Below are 21,843 nucleotides of genomic sequence, written 5' to 3'. Positions count from 1 at the left end.
CTCTATATTGGTACTTTTACTTTGAAAATTTGAGTACTTTTTCCACCACTGCTTTGGAGTCTGGAGATTTTAATTGGTGGAATAAAATTCTTGATGACTTCGATAGAATTATGCAAGTTCTTGTTATTGTGCTTTACATCGCAATGCAACGTCTTTTTCGGCCAATCAACGCCAACCAGTCATGGAGACTATTCATCCAGCAGGTGAAGAAATCAGATTGTTTTCCCACGCATGCTTTACTCGACAATGGATTGCTGATTTATAAAGAACTAGCGGGAAGATCTCTCTACAATACCTGTCAAAACTCAATACAGACAGCATTGAAATCAAAGTCATATTCTTTTTCCTCTTCACTCCTAGCCCTTGTTTAATATATTTTTTAGTTTTTCTTTTCTTTTTTTTTCAATGAGAGTGTTAAAGGAACTTAAGAAAGTGGACGTTTTGAGCTGGAGGCAGACTCCTGACGAGCACACACAGCTTTGTTCTTCTGAAAGAAACATGATGGGGAGCACTTATTCCTCTCCCACTCTCTCTGCGCCGCCTGTCAGAGTTGACTGGTGGCTGCTAGGAGAATTTTGCCATGCCTATCTCATTGGCAGGCAGCAGACACACACACCTCTTGAGTAGTGCCTTTATTCTGCTTTAAACGTTACATGAGCCAGCGCTGACTTTGACAAAAGGAAAACATTCTGAGAGGTTTGCACTGGCTTTCGTTTTCCTTTTTTAAAGTTAAGTAAAAAAACAAAAACATAGCACAACATTGAATAAATACAGTTGCCTACAGTACTTTGTTTCTGTCTCTCTCCGCGGCGCTATCTAATCAAACTAGAAGTAAATCTATTTCGACAAAAGCTGGACTGCTGCTTTATATATACAGTATGTTACACAAGCCAGTGCTGGCAGTGACAAAAGGAATACATTCAGAGTGGTTTGCACTGGCTTTTGTTTTATTTTTTTTAGTGTTAAGTAAAATAACTGTAGAACAACATTCAATAAATAGTTGTCTAGTGCTGTTCAAACCTTTGTTTCTGTCTCTCTCCGCGGTGTTGTCTAATTTAATTAGAGTTAATCCAGACAAAAACTGGACTTAATAAAAAAAGGAATCTCAAAGAGGAATCATCAATTTGGAGCTTGACCTTGCTCTTTGTTTTCCACCGGCCCTCAACTCAAGACATCTGTGTATAATGAGTTGCTCTGCACTACCTGACAATTGGAAAAGACAGGAAAACAACCCAAGGGCCAAACACAAAGATAAGAGGCTAATGTGCCCATTCTTTTCCACGCTCCACATCCAGACGGCTGCTGCCAAGAACCTGCGCTCTCGAGTTGATATGCAAGCCAATTTCCTCCTCAATAAGAAAGACCTCTCAGGCCCAGCAGAGCTCACCTGTGGAGAGTGGATTAAACTTGGTCCTTTATTTCCCCCTTGTGTGTGAGAGGGTAAATGTTTTGTCTTGAGAAGAGTAGTTAATGCCTTTAGTCGCTGTCGGGCAGAAACCTGGTATGTCCAAAACTAAATATAAGTTCATGAAATCATAAAAGAAAATGTTCTAACTCTTTTCATTGGTTGAATATTTGTAAAACCCTGCAGAGAGAACAACAAAACTAAAGTAAGCAATACCTCGATATGGAGATAATGTAGCACAATTGTATACTTAGCATTCTTGTCAATGGTGTGGTGGTTAATGATAGCATTGCGCGCATTCAGATGAATGTACAGTTCTTCCATTTTCTGCAACCTATGAATGTGCTGTAGAAAGTGAAGGAAGCTTTTGATTATTATTATTATTATTATTACTGCTGATGTTATTATTATTATTGTCTCCGCCAGGCCGAAAGGCATGGCAAGGCATGGCTTTCTGTTATACACAGCGAAATCTTCACTGTTCATTTTTCCATTTGTAACTAGAGAGTGTAAATTTTTTATCCATCCAGAGATAAATTAACACTGAGTAAGATCTGCTAGATTTAAAGCAACATCCGACTGCTTCAATGACATACTCTAAGTGACTGTAAGGGACAATACGAGTCAGAGGAAAGCCTTCTTGACGGCTTGACCCCCGGTGGTTCTACTCTGTCGCTGACCTTCAGATTTCTTCTGATGAATCACCACTGGATGAACAATGCAGCTCTAGTAAACCGCACCGAGACGACAAAGTCAGGGATATCGTTGCTGTTAGGCAGAAACCTTTCATCTCCTCGTAAATCAATGCCCTACTTTGTTGTACAAGAGTGACACACAAAAGTAGTGAAAAAAGCTGATCTACAAGATCCCCAACGTGTCACACCGCGACCCGTTGTGAGCTTGTAGATCGGCTATTTTCACTACTTTTGTGAAAGTGGTTAAGTCGGTCTGTGGGTTTCATAAATATTAAACCAATCGAAAGTATTAACAATAGCTTCTGACCAAATAACTACATCCATTGGAACACAGGTTCTGTTTTTCCCCATTTCCTGAAAAGTACCGTAACTGTTTTGTACATACAAGGTTTTCACCTGACAGTGACGACGATATGCAGCCAAAGACTGCCAGCTATAGGCGAACGGGGCTAAAATTCTGGTTCCCTGACCCCCTAACCTCTGTCAGATGGATCCACCCACCAGTACACCCACCCTTCCCTCTACTGTTCACCATGTTCCAAGACGCTGTCATCCAGCTCCAACACAAACGCTCTGGGAATGAAAAACTCCAAACTCATTTTTCTCTCCTTCTCTCCTCCAGTCTCCACCCCCTGCTCACATCCCCGTAGCAATAGGACAGCCAACACACACACACACACACACACACACACACACACACACACACACACACACACACACTTGCATTATTTCACAGTCACACGCTTGAGCTTTTAATTAGATGTTTTTGTTTGTAATTACTATTTGCATGCTTCAAGGGCTGATATAGTGGTCTCTTTGTGGGTGTGAGTGTGTGTGTGTGTGTGTGTGTGTGTGTGTGTGTGTGTGTGTGTGTGTGTGTGTGTGTGTGTGTGTGTGTGTGTGTGTGTGTGTGTGTGTGTGTGTGTGTGTGTGTGTGTGTGTGTGTGTGTGCGTACTGTAGGTTCAACTACATGTGTGCATTTGAAAAACAAAGCCTGGCCTCTCCCTCATAACAACACTGTGAGTGTCGAGGCAATATTGAAGTGGTGCATTGAATATGTAGTTGATTCCATTAAGAGCGAGGTAAACAGGATTTCTCTGTTAGTGTCGCAGCGTGACTGAAAGCCTCATATTAAAAGCATAAATATTTGATGAAAAGTAACTCATAAGCTTTGATTAGAGAAATTGCGGGCTGTAATAAGAGCCAAATTGGCAGCGTAGTCATGATTTCAGTGAAGAATAAAAAAGGTCATGGTAATTAAGCCCGCTGCAATTTGAGGTTATTCAGACACACAGCAAAGGAAAGGGGAAATAGAGACTCCCCTACCCTCTTGTTCCCGCTCTCTCTGACCCTCTCTCTCTCTTCCCTCTTAATCTCCCCCTCCGCGCACACCGACAAACGCACGCACACTCACGCATGCATGCACGCTTGCACAGCCTGGTCCTTATTGAAGCCCTCTACTATTTATTTGGATGAAAACTTCCAACTGTGGGCAGATGAATGCCCATGTCAGTACTTGTGTGTCATTTTGAGCGGTGGTGGTGGTGGTGGTGGGGGGAGGGGGGGTGCCAGCTGTAATCAGGCAGACAGAGCCAATTGTTCCAGTAGTGGTGATGGATCTCTTTGTTTTGGCCATCCACGATTCGTAGCTGCCAAGGGAAAAGGGCATTTTGATTCATTTTAGGCTTGCTGCCTTCCCCACAGCCTGTTATGTTCCGTTTGTTTGCGTGCGTGTTTGCGTGCGTGCGTGTGTGTGTGTGTGTGTGTGTGTGTGTGTGTGTGTGTGTGTGTGTGTGTGTGTGTGTGTGTGTGTGCGTGTGCGTGTGCGTGTGCGTGTGCGGTGTGTGTGTGTGTGTGTGTGTGTGTGTGTGTGTGTGTGTGTGTGTGTGTGTGTGTGTGTGTGTGTGTGCATGCTTGTATTTGAGCATGTCTGTTTTAAAGACAAAAGTAGAATGAGATAGAAAAAACAAGCGATTGTGTGCTTTTTTCAAACTTATACTTATTCTAAGTTCCCTTACAGAGCCTAAAGACTTCAGGTTAGAATGTCTAGTCTTTATTTACTTACATTCACTTGATATTGGCCCTGCATGCTTCTGTCAAGTGGGTTTTGACATATAGCCTTCATTACAGCCATCTTGTTTAACCACTTGAACCCTAGCATCTCTATTATGTGGGTGAACATAATATAGCAAAAATAGCAGGTATACAAGCACATTGTGAGCTGGTAGATCAGCTATGTTCGGCGAAGACATTTGGTGTAGAGGGCATAAAGTAGGGGTATACCCATGGGGGACTCTGGTCAATGAAGTTTTTAGGATCGGAAACATCATTGATAAAGAGATTTGAATCAACACCATCTAAAATGGTTGCTTTAATGTTAGTTGTGACACTGAAGGTTTGTTGGGTTCCAGTTTGCATTAAAAATATATCAGACATCCCACCTCTCCCGGGGGATGTCTGCCCCGTACACCCGCGAGTGGTAATAAATCTCCCGCAAATGCCGGTTCCGGTCTAGAGGCCGCCTACTAAATATATGAACATACATGCCAAATATATATCCCAATATGGCAAATATGCCATATTCAGGTTCATACATGTGCATTTATAGGAAATTATATGTGTCATATATAGCTTAAATATATCCACATATATGTTAAACATATGTGGCATATATAAAATATATATAATTATGTTCATATATTTTCTTGACCTCCGTGAAATGATTTCTTCCAGGGTGTGATGTCTGATATATATATACATATTGAAGTTTAACTCTGACATTGAAATTGCTTTGCTTGGTTTCACAACGTACAACTTTTCATTGTATGCCTACGGTTTCTTCTCAGGCACCCAGGTTGAGGCACACAGCTCTCTTTGCTGCCTCCCAATGGGACCGTAAATTAATGATGTAACAACCTTCAAAACAGCAGAGGAATTCTCTATATCTTCCAACATTAAGTTAAAGCTCATCAGTTCAAAGTGTTCTTACATCTCTCTCTCTCTCTCTCTCTCTCTCTCTCTCTCTCTCTCTCTCTCACTCCCAGTGAATCAAAATCTCAGCCACATCGTCCATTTTCTTGGTTAACATGCCTTTGCTTTCATATAGTGTATTAGAACTACTCTTACTTGTCTGTTTACCTTGTGTCTGCTGTGTTGTCTTTTTTTGTCTCAACTCTATTTATCTGTCTCTTGTACTTGTAATTGTACTACTAATGCTGGAGATCTAGGGATTGAAGTCTTTTCCTCAGTTGCACTTTGTATAAATTGCTGTGGTTAGGAGTGCCATATTGATCCCTAAAATATTAATGCCAGTGAACATCTCCCATTGGCTATGTCATGCTGTCAACCAGCCATTATTAAACAGGGTAAATTACACTTACACAACCTTGACCTATGAGCCTGTAGCCACTTTCAAGGTCACAATCAAATTGTTACTTTAGATTATATTACGCCTGCTGCTATTTTAATTTATTCAGGCCTCATGTAGAATGTCATCCAGATTGCTTGTCTGCGTCCTATCATGGGATTAGAATTGGGAGAGTGATTCATCGGAGGAGGGTCAATTATTTATTTATCTCTCTTCCATCCTAATCTGACTACTCAATATTCCTTTGGAGGGTGGGAGAGTGATCCGAGCAGGTGGAAGAGAGACAGAGAGGGGGTGGGTGGCGGGGGGGAGGTCAATGGAAGGTTTTTCCCAGACATGGGTGAAATCATTGTAGCGTCGAAGGAAATGATAACGTGGCAATAGGTGGGGGCAGATGTTTTCCCTCAAAGAAATGATTGCATTTGCAATGTAAAACCAATCTGCGAAGCCTTGTTCTTATTACATGCACTGCAACCCCGGGAGTGAATCAGACGAAAGCAGTCAAATAACTGTTGTGACAGATAATAATGGGATATGAGCAGATGGTTCTCGCTATGGAGATGCGCAGACTCTTCAATCTCAACTTTCCCCTTGCCAGCCAGCCAGCCAGAGAGAGAGACAGAGACAGAAGAGAATGGAGAGCAGTGGTGCAGTACGAAAGATGTTTTACTCAAGTAAAAGTAGCAATACCGTAATGTAAAAATACTCTGTAAAAACTTAAAGTCCCTATAAAAAATGTACTAAAAAGTTACTTGTGAAAATACAAATACAACTTCAAAAGTTTTCAAAATGTGTCAAAATAGCAAAAATAAAACATTTTCACGAAATTTGTGTGAAGTAAAAAGTATAATCTTTGCCTCTGAGATGTAGTGCAGTAGAAGTATAAAGTCTTAAGCCACTGGAAATAGCCATTCTACAAGCTCATAGCAGTATAAATCAGGCTTTAGGCTGAGACAATGAAGATGATACCACTGTGTGTACAGCAATGCAATTTGGAAACAGAGTACCCGTTGTACCCGTCTGCCTGTCTTGTCCCTTTTATGCCCATATGGTGTTCCGTGTCAGGCATGCCCAAATATGGAGTCTAGGCAAGTCTATGACAACATTTTGATGACATCAGCGTATTCCACCTATGGGGATTTTTGGTTTTATTTATATTTTTGGGAGATCCACTGAACAGACAGACTTCCCACTCTGTGCATCAGCATCACACCCTCGCGTCTACGTGAACTACAGACGCACAGACAGTCAGAGATTTCACGCTTTTACAGCAGGATAGTATATACTACAAATACCTAACTTTTAGGAGAAGGCGGCAGCATTCTACAGCACTTGGGGACCAGCTCCTGCCAGTGCCTTGGTCTTGGCCTCTGTCAGGAGTACATGTGTCAGTACATTAAAACATGCTTATCTTTTTGGTTTGAGAGGTAACTGCACCTGCAGAAAACCCACGTGAACCTACATTATAAGGAGAACATGGAAATTCCACACAGAATGACAACAGTGCTAAGTACTAAGCTATTGTGCCGCCCAACATGACTAAATAACAACGTAGCTATACAAATGTGCTATTTCACATTTTTATTGCTCTACTCCATTTATAATATATTTTCATATGCTTCTAGCCAAAGTAAAAAATATCAAAAAGAAAAATGATGAACAGCTAACACTCTAGCATTTGGGACTTATTTGCAACAGTCCACTAGACACATGAACATTTCGGTTTTGGTCCATCCTCAACTTATGTGCCGTGAAACAGACATGCCTTAAAACATGTTTTAAGATAAAGCCATGTTTTGTGACTAGCTTTCAACTAGTTTCTCCTAAGGGAAGTTTAGAAAACACAGGCAATACCAACCACATGCAGTAATGGATTTGTTCTTGTGGCTAATCTGTTTGCTGAGATATATTACTCATCTTGCAACACAAACAAGTTCTCTTTGCAGTCTCCCTGCTCTTTTGCCCTGAACATCTTTCATGTGTGCAAGCTCCGCCACCACACAGGAAAGAAAGATATCAGTTAATATGATATCTGATTTCACTCCAGTGCTGGGTGCCTGAAAAGGGGAAGCAAACTGATCATTTGTGCCTCTGTTTGTGACTCTTGAAGATGAATGGCCCCCAGATGAGGTCATTGTGGCATGAAAAGCTAAGATGTAATCATCCTCTCGCAACAGGATTCTGTTTTATGGGAGGGTAACGGCCTCACATGTCTATTTCACTTTTATCTCTTGCAATTGAAGTATTTACACATCAACAAATCAACAGTATAACAACCCCCCACTCCTTTGGTTTGATAGTGAGATCAACATAGAATGTGAAAACTTTTAATGCTTCAGAAATGGTTCACTTCCTTATATCAAAAGTATTCATGCCACAGGGGATTGCTGTTTTAGACTTAAATATAGACTCATCACTGCCAATTACTTTGACAAATGCCTGCTACCTTGGAAAATGAATATTGGATACAATCAACACAAGAATTAATCAAACACAAAAAAAGAAGATTAATGCATTAAACTGTACCAAAGACAAAGTCAGCAGGATAACAGTGAGTGAGAAGCCAAAGTTGCTAATGTTTTGGCAGTTATCTTGGACCCACCACTGTGTTTGGGGGGGAAATGAAAAAAAAGAAGATCTCACTTCTTCTATCAGTGATCTATGAAATACATCACTGATGTAAAAAGTTTTAAATTGAATATTAAGTGGTAGAGTGATGCTCAGTTGCTAACCTGCAGAAACAAATATACATAGTTATTCTCTATGGATCCAGTTTGGCAATGCGACTGGTGCCACTGTGGTGAGTTGTTTATTTATTTCAAAGGAAGATGATTTTTCAAATTAGATTTTGTTTTTCGTTTTTCATTTGGTTTCTCCTTTTGAATTCAATCAATGTTACCTGAATAATTCTCTGTACTTATATCACTGTAACTACATTACAGTACTTTAATTTCTTGGTCACTACTTGTTTGTTAGTTGTCTCCGCCAGGTGAAAGGCATGGCGAGAGAGTATTAGTCCAGGGGCCAACACTGATATTTTCACAAATTGGTACCACCTAAAGTGACCGTAAAGTTTTTGTATTTTTGTCTTCATACATGTCTCTAGTTTAGGGTTACAACATTGGAAGGGTTATCATACCAAAATATAAACTAGAGACATGTAGGAAGACACAAATACAAAAACTTTACGGTCACCTTAGGTGGTACCAAAATATGGCTTGGCCCCTGGACTATATGCTTTGCACCGTCTCCGTCCGTCTGTGTGTCTGTTCGTCCGTGTGTGTGTCCGTCCGTCTGTGAGCAGGTGATCTCCGGCACCGTTGGCTTGATCGCAGTGAAACTGTGCACACACACTCCCTGGACGCCAATTCAGAACCTCTGCCCCAAATTTTTCACATGGGCCTGTTATAGCGCCACCAGGAGGCCGCTTTTTGCTAAACACATTTTTTGACAGTACTCCTATTTCTGTGAAATTTTGCACGTACATTCCCACTAGGTCGAGGAACAAATGGCACTTGAAAATTTTCAAATCAGCCTCATGGTGGCGCTATAACAGTCCGATTTGTGTTTCTACCTATAACTTCACCGATCTGTGTAAAACTTTGTATGTGCACTCCCTAGAGGTCAAGGAAAAACCTTTGCCCTGCATTTTTGTTGTTCCTTTTATAGCGCCACCAGGAGGCCGACTTATATAAAACGAATCTTTTAATGTTACTCCTTCAGATTTTATCAAAATTTCATGCAAATCGGTAGACATGATCTCTATAGTCATGTGATCAAGACGGATCTGTTTGATTTTTCATAATCCATCCTCATTGGCTAAGATTGACTTCCTAAGTTTGCAGGAGTGGCCCGTTTTGAACAAGATGACGCAAATCATGAACGCAGCGTCCGATTGCGGTGAAACTTTGCACGAACATTCGCACTACGTTGAGGAACAAATGCCACCCTTTCAACATTGCCCTATTATAGCGCCACCAGGAGGCCGATTTTTAAATTACTCCTACAGATGTTGTCCAAACATTACGCAAATTGGTACATATTATCTCTGTCAAGTGATCCGTCCGATTTTTCACATTCCAGCCTGATTGGCGAATTCCGAACATTGCTGGCCCACACTAACCTACCTGACCTGGCGCAGACCTGTGCTCCGAGGAGCACTTTTTCTAGTTTTCTTTTTTTCTTGTTCTTTTCAGAGAACAGTCCACCCACTGGCTAGTGTTCTCTAAAGCCACTATTATTGATCAAATGACCTGTAAAGGAAAATAACATGCTCTTGAAGCCTTTGGATATTTGCTCTCCACAAGTCCCCTCTACCTGTCATCAAAGAGTCACTCAGTTTTGTAGCCGAGCTTGATTACTTTCTGTGTGCAATTGCACACATACTGTACAGTATGTGGGATGAGAGTTTTCCTAGTAATTTGTTCCATGACCTTTATGGTTCAAACAAAATTGAGAATCTTTATCCAGGTATTGTCCTGTTCTTGCCTATGACCAACAACAAAGATGACCTGTATTTCCACTGGTTGTAATTGAACTATTCGCTTGTTGTAGTTTGTTTGTATTTAATGGATACTAGTGCAGTGTCTGTTCGGAATGCATGCCTGTTCGGAATGGGCTGATTGCTTGGCTCCCGGTATTGCCGCTTGCACCAGGGCCCTGCATATTCGTCACATGTGGATGTTTGGCATTTACTGCTCATCAGATTGTCTCCAAACTCGTAAATGCACTCTTCGCCATGTGTGAAATTGATCGGATGAATGTATATCAAAGTCATTATCAGTATTATATAAAGTAAAAGATATTATGAATCAGTCATCAGTATATACCTTGTACTGTTTCTTCATACTCCCTTAAATTACCTATATGTGGAAGTGTGGGGCAAAACAAACACAGACCCAATCTTTTTTTTTTAAAGCGATAAAGACAGTAAACAAAGCTGATTACAGAGAACCAACAAACCCATTATTTATCAAACTGAATACACTGAAATATAAGGACCTGGCTGATTTCAAAACCATCCAACTCATTGTACAAAGTAAAAAAACAGTCAATGGCCAAACAGTATCCAGAAGTTCTCTGAATGGAGGGAAATTAAATATTGACTTAAGAGGAAAGTATTATGTTTAAAAACAAAAGGTTTATTTTACGTGTATTATGTTTATTTTATGTATTATTTGTCTTTTAACAGTGTCCGGAAAAAAAAAATCTCTAAATATGTTGTCAGACAGACAGACAGACAGACAGACAGACATTTGAATTTGTTTTGGGATGCCTTTCCTGCTGCCTGCTGTTTTTAAATTAATCTCATTTGATTCTTGGGATGATGACACAGTAGTTGATTATTGAAACATCAAAGCATTCAGATTTTGAAGGGGAAACATCCCCTTCACCACTGTTCACTCTATTGTGGGCATGTTGTTATAGGTGATTCATCAAAAATAGGGGAACATTCTGCCAAAAATAGCAGATCAGCTATTTTCCATTATTTTCAGCTAAGAGATTTGGTGTAGAGGGAAGAAAGTAGGGGGCCAATACAGACCCCTTGGGGACCCTAGTCAACAAAGTATATAGGGTTTAAGTGAACCGTAGTAGATTCGAACCCCAATTCTGTGGTGGTGGACAGGTACTTTACACCCTGGCACCCACAATGTGCATTAATTTATCTCTGTGTGTACAAATGGACATATTTGTACAGGCTCAGAGTTCAATTCGCATTCAGGACTCATTGTGTTGTTTAGATTTGTAGCAGTTTCATACAACCTAATACATTTATATCCGTAGTTAATTGTAGAATATTGTAATAAATTATTTATTTTAAACAAAGGGTCCAAAATCTAATCTTTCTACGTTTTCACCAATTTTCTAAGCACAGACCAGAGGTCTACATTCATTCATTCATTCATTCACTCACTCCAGGTTTGGCTTATGGTTATCAAGCATGACGATACATTTAGGGGACCATACCAATTTTCTAGTCTTCTGTTGGAAGACACTAGTATGCATTTCCAATTTTCTTTTCTGACACATACAGTAAGAATTCAAGTTGAGTTTCTGATTGAGTTTCTCTTTTTCATTTGAAATGATAGCAAATTCTGCCTTCGTATGGTTTCCGCCTGTGTATCCAAACTAGTTATTTCTTCCAAATTGATTTTGATACCATATAATTATAATTGGTGAACACCGGTACAGAAGCCCAGTTATGTGGAGACTTTTCTCTTTCTCTATTATTTGTAAGGTAGGCCTACACACATTTGAATCCTGAAGATACACATTTACAAATGAATCAAAAATGCTCTTTGTGGGTAATTTCATGACATTGTGACACACAATACAGCAGGGGGAGGGAACCTTAGGCTCGGGTGTCAACATTGGCACGGGGAAGGGTGATCACTGGCACACTGGCATAAGTGTGAGTGAGAGGTTTTTTCTTAAAAATGTCTTAAATTAAATATTGTAAAAAGTTAAGTCAGTTAAATTAAGTCCCCTCACATCTGTATACAAGTCTAATGATCATTACATCCTGAAAGAAAATATTTCTAAAGTAAAAAAAAAAAAGGTTATATGTATAGCCTATGGACAATCAAAATCAGATGGAAGTATTACATTTTTATGTGGTGTCATAATTAAGCTTAATGTTGACACTATCAAGAAAATGAAAACATGGCACTTCATGACAAAAAGGTTGCCGACCCCTGCAATGCAGGTTTGTACAGACTTTGAATTCTAATACAAATGCACCGAGCAAAGTGTTGAATGCAAAGTGCCTTTCTGCACCAGAGTGACCACCTGTTAAAGCCACATCGTGTATGTCAGAGGTGGCAGAGCGAATATCAAGTCACGTGTACGCTTGGTTGGTTCAGCTATGTCCCCTAGCGGAGATTGTCACCATAGGGATTCTATTGTCATCATAGGGAAATAACTCACCCGACATGAGCATCAAGCTTATCTCTCAGCGTATGTTAAGGTTCCGTGAACACCAGCATCTTCCATAGGCTTATGCTGTGTTCTGTGTTAAAGTTTGGCTCCACTGTGCAGCCCCAGGAATGGATTTGGTTTCTATGACAGAGCACAAAATCCACCACAATTGTGACACTTTGCCTTGTAGAACAGTGGTTCTCAAAAAGGACCCCCACATTTATAGGTGTTTGGCCGCAGACCCCGCCGCGGCGCCGCAATGCGACGTGTTGTGAGCTTGTAGATCTGCCATTTTCAAAAAACATTTTAAGTACACAAATCGTGTATGGGGGGGTCCCTTGCACAAAGTATTTTCAGATGTAGATCTGTGTGCAATATATATTAATTTGGGGGTCCTTGACATTAAACATCATTAGAAAGCAAGAACAAAGCCAAAAAGGAGCAACCTGCAACTACCAATATTTACAAGCGACCTTACAGAAAAACAAGCCTTAAGTCGCTTAAAATAAGCAGACCTGGCAACACTACGTTAGTTATGCAGAGTCACTCCTTTTATTTTGTTCTATACTCATAGCCCAGCTCGTCAACAAGTGTCTGGGGTCATGAGTTTGATTCCCGCTGGGGACGCTGTGGGCGCTTGGGGTGTGTCTTCTCCTCCGCGTCATCAGCGCCCATACCCTAGGTGGGGTTGGCGAAAGGGCCTCTCTGTGTGGAGTTTGCATGTTCTCCCCGTGTCTCCTAGGGTAGGTACCCTCACAAAAAACATGCGGTAATGCTGGTCGCTATACCGCCTCCCCCTTGATAGCCGGGGTGTCTGATGGAGGGGAAAGGAACTGGTTGCAATAACGTGTTCCTTCCACATGCTACGTCCTACCAGGGGAAACTCCCCCTGTCAGGTGATAAGAAGGCTAGTTGGCTCTCATGCAAGGAAGGAGGCATGAGCTCGGCTCTGGGATCCCTAGGCCGGCAGGGGGAGTGTAGCGCCAAAGAACACTTAGACAATTGGCACTGGGTGAAAAGGGGTTGCAAAATCGTAGGATAAAAATGTTAAGTAAAAAAAAAAAAAAGTGTCTCATATACCTCTCTTCTCTCCCCATTGAATCAGATTATCTCCCCATCTTCCTCCTCTCTTCACTTTATTCTGGTACTCTCACTTTCTCTGTATATAATGCAGCAGTGGTCTTCAAACTTTTTGTGCCCATGACACACCAATGGGCGAGTCAAAATCTCAATGCACACCTGTATTAAAAATAGCCAATCGACATTTTCACAACGCATTGTGTTAGGTACAGTATGCAGAGTCAGTCCCTTTATTCTCTTATATACTCATAACCCAGTCCCTCAACAAGTGTCTCATATACCTCTCTCGACGTTGAATCAGATTATCTCCCCCTATCTCCCCGCTTCTCTTCACTTCACACTTTCTCCATATATAATAGAGTAGTGGTTCTCAAACCTTTTGTGCCCAAGACACCAATGAAAATGTAAAAACGTCACGGAAACACCTGTGTTCACGTGACCCATTGTGAGCATGTCAATTGGCTATATTTGCCATTTATGATTTTTTTTGGGGAGAAAAATAAATAAATATAAATACAAAATAAATAATTAAAAATAAAAATGTTGCCAAAATGACATGATCAAAATAGGGACGCCGATTCTATGATGGTATATAATTTGTTTCTGTATTGGGAAATTAGTGCTCTGAAAGTACTGAGTACATTTTAAAAGTAATGCGTAACTTTTTGTTTAGTTGTATACATTGCAATAACAATGAGTGGTTGTCACAAAATCCGCTGGGAACACTGTAGAGAGTGTGTCAAGAACCACACAAGCACTTTTCACAGGAACATTGTCCGACCGTTGTATTCCTCACATGTGGATGTTTTAATGCTGATGTAATTGTAGCTTCTAAGGAATAAATACTGTTTTCTGTTTACGTTTGGATAACTTTTTATGTACCATCAGATGACCAGCTCAGTGTCATGTAGCCATGCCCTTGTTTCTTGTCCTAAAGTATGTCGAAGAGGGAAGATTCTTTTCTTCTGTGTCCCTGCAGTGTAAAGGCAGTTTCAGATGCTACCAAGTGGCAATTCGCTTCCTAGCTTAGGGAATGATACCCCCACCACTGACCTGTGATTTCCTTAATAAGAATGGCTTAGATGTGCTGGTGTGCCCACTGAGGCAGGTGGAGCGCTTCAGAGACCTTCATCCAAACGAGGTGGCAGACCTGTTCAGCACCACGCAGAGAGTGGCCAATCTAGTGGAGAAGTACTTCAATGCTACCTCGCTCACCATCGCCATACAGGTAAATCACACACCCACAGTGGCCAGCCACTTTGTTAAGTTTAGTAGGATATGTGCATTAACCAGCTACAAGTACACCACATCATGATTCTGAATTGAGCTTTTTTATTGCAAAGTGAGTTATCGTAGTGCATAGAAATATGCATATCGTCGAAAATATAACCCCTTACATACACGCATGCACGCACGTGCACGCATGCACACACAACACACAACACACACACACACACACACACACACACACACACACACACACACACACACACACACACACACACACACACACACACACACACACACACACACACACACACACACACACACAGGCTGAATAGTATTCTAGAGCTATTAACAAAGATTTGCCCAAGAAGGGCTGTACAGCCTCTCTCATGCTGCTAATGTATGAAAATTGGTACACGCCTGTATCATGTCCCCACTTATAATTTGCCATCACTTTTGAACAGTTTGTCGGAGCCACTTGTGGTGTCTTCTCATTTGACTCGGTTTAAAATCCTTGTCCTTCATTGGTGTTACATAGCCCCGCCCCTTCTCCTGATTGGTCGATATTTGTTAGCTCTTATGTTTTGCCGTAACTTTTGAACAATTTGTCGTACAGAGTCATGAGTCGCCTCACTGGACTTGGTTGAAAATTCTTGTCCTTCATCAGAGTTACTTTAATAGCTCTGCTCCCTGTTCTGATTGGTTGATATTTGATCCTTTTGGGGGAGCACAGAACAAGTTGCTATTGTGGTCAGTTGACTGACTCAGCAGGTACTTATTTATTGGTTGTTATGGAGCTTCCACTTGCTGGAGTAGTAAGGATTTAGTACTTGTATTTATTCCACAGTTGACTCAGCTAGTCCCACTGCAAAGTTTCTACTCAAATAGTGTGTCTTGTTGTCACTTCTCACATAATTCTACCTCTATAAAACTGGACTCATTCCCCTCCGTCTCTGCCATTCATAAAGGTTTATCACGTGTTCTGTCTTGGCTTCTTAGCATTCTGTTTGCCTTTTCCTAATGTTTCTGAGTCCTGCCTCAGATGTACTGTAGTTTTGCCTTCTGGAGTGTACAGTATGTGTTCCTACTGTTTTGAACAACCAGGCAGTTGAGAGGGTGGATATATTCAAGCTCCTATTACAATTTAAGAAATGCGAGGTCACTCACACAGCGTGTGAGTTGCACAAAATGGCACCAGATGTCCTTTCTCCCAAGAGCAGACAAGTTTTTCAGAAGTAATAGGAACTTTTCACAGTTTGAGCTTAGAGGGCATGATACTGTATCTGAACATGTGTTACAAGGATGTTTTTCTTTTGTTTTAATGTTAGTTTGGAGTGCTCGTCTCAAATCTTTAAAATACATCGTAATGCATACTGTTATGCTATGATGTTGTAATAAAGTTGAAGAATTTTGATGTTGCTTGGCTGCTCCCGTGAACTTGCTTGTTCCTGAAATAAACCCTTTGACAATGAACTGCTCATGCTCATCTGCGTTTGGGTTCTACTCTCCTCTCGTATGTAACGAGTTGGTAAGTGGCCATGGTGTAAGCAGGATAATCCACTCTGAGCCATGTGTTTATTGAACAAGACGGGGTCTAATAACGGCGTGGCTCCCATGTGAAAACAAATGCGTGGAGGTACTTCCTTGGCCTACTGTGTCAAGATGGGATGCAAGGAAAAGAGGGGGTGAAGTGGAGTCTGAAGAGGTGAATTTTCAGACTCTGGCAGAAAACAGGGAGTGCATCTGCAGTCATGACTGTGACGGGGGCATAATTCCACAGCCTGGGAGCCAGGAGGGAGAAGAGTCTAGGACGCATGGAGCATTGGCCAGGGCAGTGGTGTGTTCTACCAGTATACGCTGTATACGCAGTATACTCAAACCGAAATTTTGAAAAAGATTGTACACCCTCTGTAACCACAATAATTCATTCTGTGACCGCGAGTGCATGGCCGTGCGCGAGGGAATAATTATGGTATACCTTCTGAAAAAACGTAGAGTACAGCACTTATGGTATTTTATCCCTAGGCTAATCAATGCAAGCTATGGGTTATACAGTAGCTGGTCATCGCAGTTAAAGTGGCAAGGCGGGCTCAACTGTCACTAGTGACCTCTTTGCACTCTGAGGTCTCGAGCTTTGTCCATGGAGCTCAGCTAGATTAGACTAAGGAACTTGTCAAGTCACGGGAGTTTATCCAGGTGCAAAAGAGCTATACCTTCAACGGTTCACAGAATGCACGCAAGCAACGCAGCTTCCATATTTTGTCTCAACTCCCACCCCACACTGTCGGGGAATCTCAAATATGATTATACTGTATACAAGCTGTTTAAGTGTGGCCTTCATACCAGTGGCGTCAGTTCAGCAAAAGCTAAGGTATGGTAAGGTTAGGGTTGCCAACTCCCAGAGATTGAAATAAGGGACACCTATCCTATCCAAAAATGTGGGTCAACTGCATTTCTGGTTAATACCTACCTGTATAACACAATACAAACACAATGGTCTTACACCTGCATTAGGCTACTATTCTTTTTTTTTTTTTTTTATATATATTTTTTTTCTTTTTTGGAGCCAAGGTAGGCACCTGCCCTACCTTGCCATACCCAATTGACGCCCCTGCTTCATACCTAGAAAATCAATTTTCCAGTGGTGTCCATATATGGACTTGGCTTGGGTTGGTCTGTGAACCAACCCAAGCCAAACAATGTGTCACAAAACGTGACAATTCACACCCTGTTAACATTGTGATTAGGCATTAGGTAAATTCAATATGTAATCAGTGGTGGAAAGTAACAAGCACATGTACTGTACAATGTTGAGGTATTTTTTACTTTACTGGAGTATCTCCAATTTTCAATCATCATAGAGGCAAAAATTGTACTTTTACTCCACTACAATTATTTGAAAACATATTATTATTATTTAGTTACTAGTTACTTTGTAGATTTTGATTAATATATAAAGAAAAACACATATATTAACCACTTGAGCCCTACAGTATATATATTTTGAAAATAGCCGTTCTACAAGCTCACACGCGTTGTGAGCTTGTAGATCTGCTATTTTCAAATTATTTTATACATTTGGAAACTTGCAAAATGGACTTTTACTTGTAACAGAGTATTTATTACATTGCAGTATTGATACTTTTACTTAAGTAACAAATGTGAGTACTTCTGCCACCACTGTATGTAATATACAGTACATGTTTTACATTATGACTCGCCATCTATATACCTTTAAACAATGTTTCAATCAGTGTTGAAACAAAATAATACATCATTGTATTAATGTTAAACATTATAAAACATGATTTTATTAATGTTAGAGAAGTACAACTACCTTTTACCAAAACAGTTAAACCACATACAGTACATATAGTATGTGAGGTGGTGATGGGCTATTGTGGTCAGTTGACTGACTCAGCAGGTACTCATTTATTGGTTGTTATGGAGCTTCCACTTGCTGGAGTAGTAAGGATTTAGTACTTGTATTTATTCCACAGTTGACTCAGGTAGTGCCAATGCAAAGTTTCTACTCAAATAGTGTGTTTAGTGCAGTTCCAAGATCTCTTTTCAGTTCATACAGTATGTGAGGTGGTGATGGGCAAGAATATCTCTCCTGGCCTAAGAAACCATGCTAACTACAGGCCTACCTTCTTCACTCCCTGACTCTGACAACCAGACAGGCTCTCATCATGCTGATTGGCCTTCTGTGCACAACCAGTGATATATATGCTAATATCAAAATGGCAGCTTGCTAGACTGCAGCCTCATCAGAGAAAATCGTTTCACAGGTTAGGATAGAGGGGGAAAAAAGGGAGCAATCTTTACCTGGATATCATTTTTGTTTGACTTGGGATGAGGCGAGACGTGATGACGTGAGATTAGTTGTGACAGCTCATGGGTTAGAGTGCTGGAAGATGGGCCACAGCATTAAAGGGAGAGCTCACCACAGGAGGGACATATCTCTGCAGTGTGCCCCATGGTGACAAATAAAATCAAAATATCAACCATGCTGGGGAATTGTGAAAAATGATTTAGCCTCTGTTGACAAGTGGCTTTCCTTTGGTTATTTACTTGATAATCTACGTCATCTAAGAGCGAGAACCAATCACTCAAACTCAGTGGAAGTAATGAGGTCTTTGTGTTCACGTGTGACAGTTATTATTATAATTATTGTTAGTTTCTTCAACACCAATGTGTGTTGCGCAGGCCTATTAGAGTGGTGCACATTGCTATCATCAGCTTCTGTCACTGAAGAAAAGTGTGTAATAATCTAATCAAACTTAATCACACCTAATGTGACAGTTGCGGAACACAAAATAAGGTGTAAAAAAGTTCTTACTTACTGTCAGCGAGCATGGGCGTTATTGTTTTAAACCTGCATGCCATTCCCTTACCATGACAGGGAGTGAATAAAACTGTGATTAAGAACTGACTCTCAGGATAAAAGAGACAATGAAACAAAGAAGATAGAATATATATATATATATATATATATATATATATATATATATATATATATATATATATATATATATATATATATATATATATATATATATATATATATAGTGGTGCGAGGGGTGGGGGGTTAATCTGACATTTAAAAAAATCTGTCTGAATTATTAATGGAAATATTTCTGGCTTCCCAACTCTTCCTAATGATCTCTTTTCTGTTCCCACCAGGATGGCCCTGAAGCCGGACAAACCGTGAAGGTGAGAACTTAATAATTCACTGCCTTTAAATATGTCATGAGGCCTCGGCAACAGTTATACACTATTAAATAATCATTGTATTTCATTTGTGGGCGCTAAACTCTTGGCACGGCTGAATTATTTAGACATAATTTTTAAAAGGCGTTGTCTATATCTTTTGGAGGGGAGGATGTTAGGTGACGTAAGTGGAGATTCAAGGACCCATCGGGGTTGACAGGGAGCTTTTTGTTGAAAAAGGGGAGGTCACTGGAGAAGGTCTCACATCGCTATGTCCTTCGCCAGTTACTGTAACTCTAAGATGACTTTGACCGTGCCTAACTTTCTTCGCTAACTACCATAAGACGTCCTTGCTTTATTTTTAGTATGAAGTAGACATTGTGCATCATCATTACATACTATGTATTCATACACTGTGCAAAACAAAGTGAAATGAAATGAATCTGTTCATGAATATGAAACTCAGAAAGAGCCTCTTCCCGTGCGGGATATTAGCTTAGCTATTGGAGAATATATTGAAATTAATATTGTAGAGCACAGGACACAACACACACATGCATGCGCGAGCGCGCACATGCACGTGCGAGCCCACACACACACACACACACACACACACACACACACACACACACACACACACACACAAATCCTATACTGCACATGTTTTTCACGTTTCACTGTGCACTCCACTGCAATGTGTTGCGGTCTTGCTACTTCTCTGTCCCCCCCTTCTTTGCTAATTATTACAATCATCACTATTGATTGCCATCAATAATCTAAAATATAAATGTCATGTTTCATATGGTGTTCATTCTTAATTATACAGTTATGGCTGTCATTATGGATGACGTGACGTGAAGAGGAATGTTGAATTGCCATTTCAGCCTGAGCAGATTACAGAAAATGTGGGGAGCTGGAAAGGCTCTATGCTAAGACAATTTGAATGACCAGACCACATAAAAATAATCCTTGACATTTGTTTTTGAGGATAATATTTATGCATTTTCTGAAGAAAGAGGTTGAAAGAGAATTGGATAAAAACCCTTGATGTGTTCACTCTCCATTCCGACATCTCACCACTCCGACTAGTGGCTTCCGCGTGCGGTTAGGGTTAGGGTTAGGTATAGGGTTCGTCAACGTCGGAAAGGCGACATGTCGGAAAGGAGAAATGCACCCCAGTCTGCTCACTACGGTAATGCAGACCTAATATATTATACTGGACACTGTGTGCAGGTTATCCACTTTCATCTTTATAATGGACTGGTTGAGCCACCACTTTACTCCAACAGAAGCTGTGTTAATGAAATATGATCAACAAACTACATACTAATATTACATGCTACTATCAAGGTTTCCGTTAGCCGCTATACGTAGGCCTACATATCTTAGGGTTCATGTGGTTAAGAGGTTGAAACATTGAATAACAAGGAAGTGAGGGCAGGTGCAGTGGATTCTGAGTGCTTACCATTTTTATCAAGGATGCGAGTATTTCTGTAGTGAAGTGAACCACTGTGTTCCAACGAAACTTAATCATGAGGTGTTTGGGAGGGTAATTTGGACACTCTTATTGTCTACAAATATACTTTTGTGAGTGGACATATTTTTTCCCATTTTAAAAGGTCATACTTTAACCCACCAATGGGGGGCTGAGTGAGTTAGTGAAGACTATAACCCATAATTCCCGCACGCACACACGTACGCACGCACGCTTGCACACTGAATCATACACTTGGGATCTCTTATCTAAATAGGGAACTTTCAGCGGGTAGAGTTAATTACACTTGAACTCAGTAAATGTCAAGCAGCCAGACACAAGTTGGAGGCTGTGCTCAGATGGGGGTAGACCTTAAAACAGAGGTCCTGCTGTCATAATTCATTTGCTGTTGGTCTAAGACAAAAGGTTAGCTTTCGAAACTATAACCGCTATTTGCAGCTGATGTTGAGGCCACTCTGGTGATGGCCTCATACAGTTAAAGAAGACTAGGTCAAAATCTAGTATAGTATGGCTGGACTGGGTATTAAATTCCGAAGGGCTTTTAATTTGAAACGCTGGATATAGGAAGCAGCTACATGTGGCTGGTGGGGCCAGTGGTGTAACTTCATCAGTCAGAGATGTTCAGGTTTTTGTGTTATCCCCGTAGAGATTTAGTTGAGGCAGTTTAATAGATCATCCAGGATGACTGGAACCAAGGGTTGGAGATGCAGTATGTACTCGACCATGGTCGCGAGAGTAGCATCATCTGCTGTACTTGATTGTCTCCGACAGGCCGAAGGTGTGGGCAAGACTATGTTTCTGCCCCTGTCTGTTCGTGTGTGTTTGTGTCCATCCATCTGTCTGTGAGCAGGCACCGTTGGACCGATCGGCATAAAACTGTGCACGCATACTCCTTGGAGATTGCGTGTGGAGATTTTAGTGACTCATACAGATTTTGTCCAA

General features: G+C 40.8%; 1 protein-coding gene across 1 annotated transcript in view; it reads left to right on the top strand.

The window, feature by feature from the left end:
* Window positions 1-21,843, top strand: part of fhit (fragile histidine triad diadenosine triphosphatase) — a 323,710-nt gene that overhangs the window by 233,754 nt on the left and 68,113 nt on the right. The window contains exons 4-5 of the mRNA XM_084063263.1: window positions 14,549-14,694; window positions 19,380-19,409. Coding sequence (XP_083919389.1) covers window positions 14,549-14,694; window positions 19,380-19,409 — 176 coding nt within the window. The remainder of the gene's footprint in view (window positions 1-14,548; window positions 14,695-19,379; window positions 19,410-21,843) is intronic.

This window comes from Gymnoscopelus microlampas, assembly GCF_963454915.1.
Source record: "Gymnoscopelus microlampas genome assembly, chromosome: 7".
Classification (NCBI taxonomy): Eukaryota; Metazoa; Chordata; class Actinopteri; order Myctophiformes; family Myctophidae; genus Gymnoscopelus; species Gymnoscopelus microlampas.
This window is presented reverse-complemented; position numbering and strand designations above follow the sequence as displayed.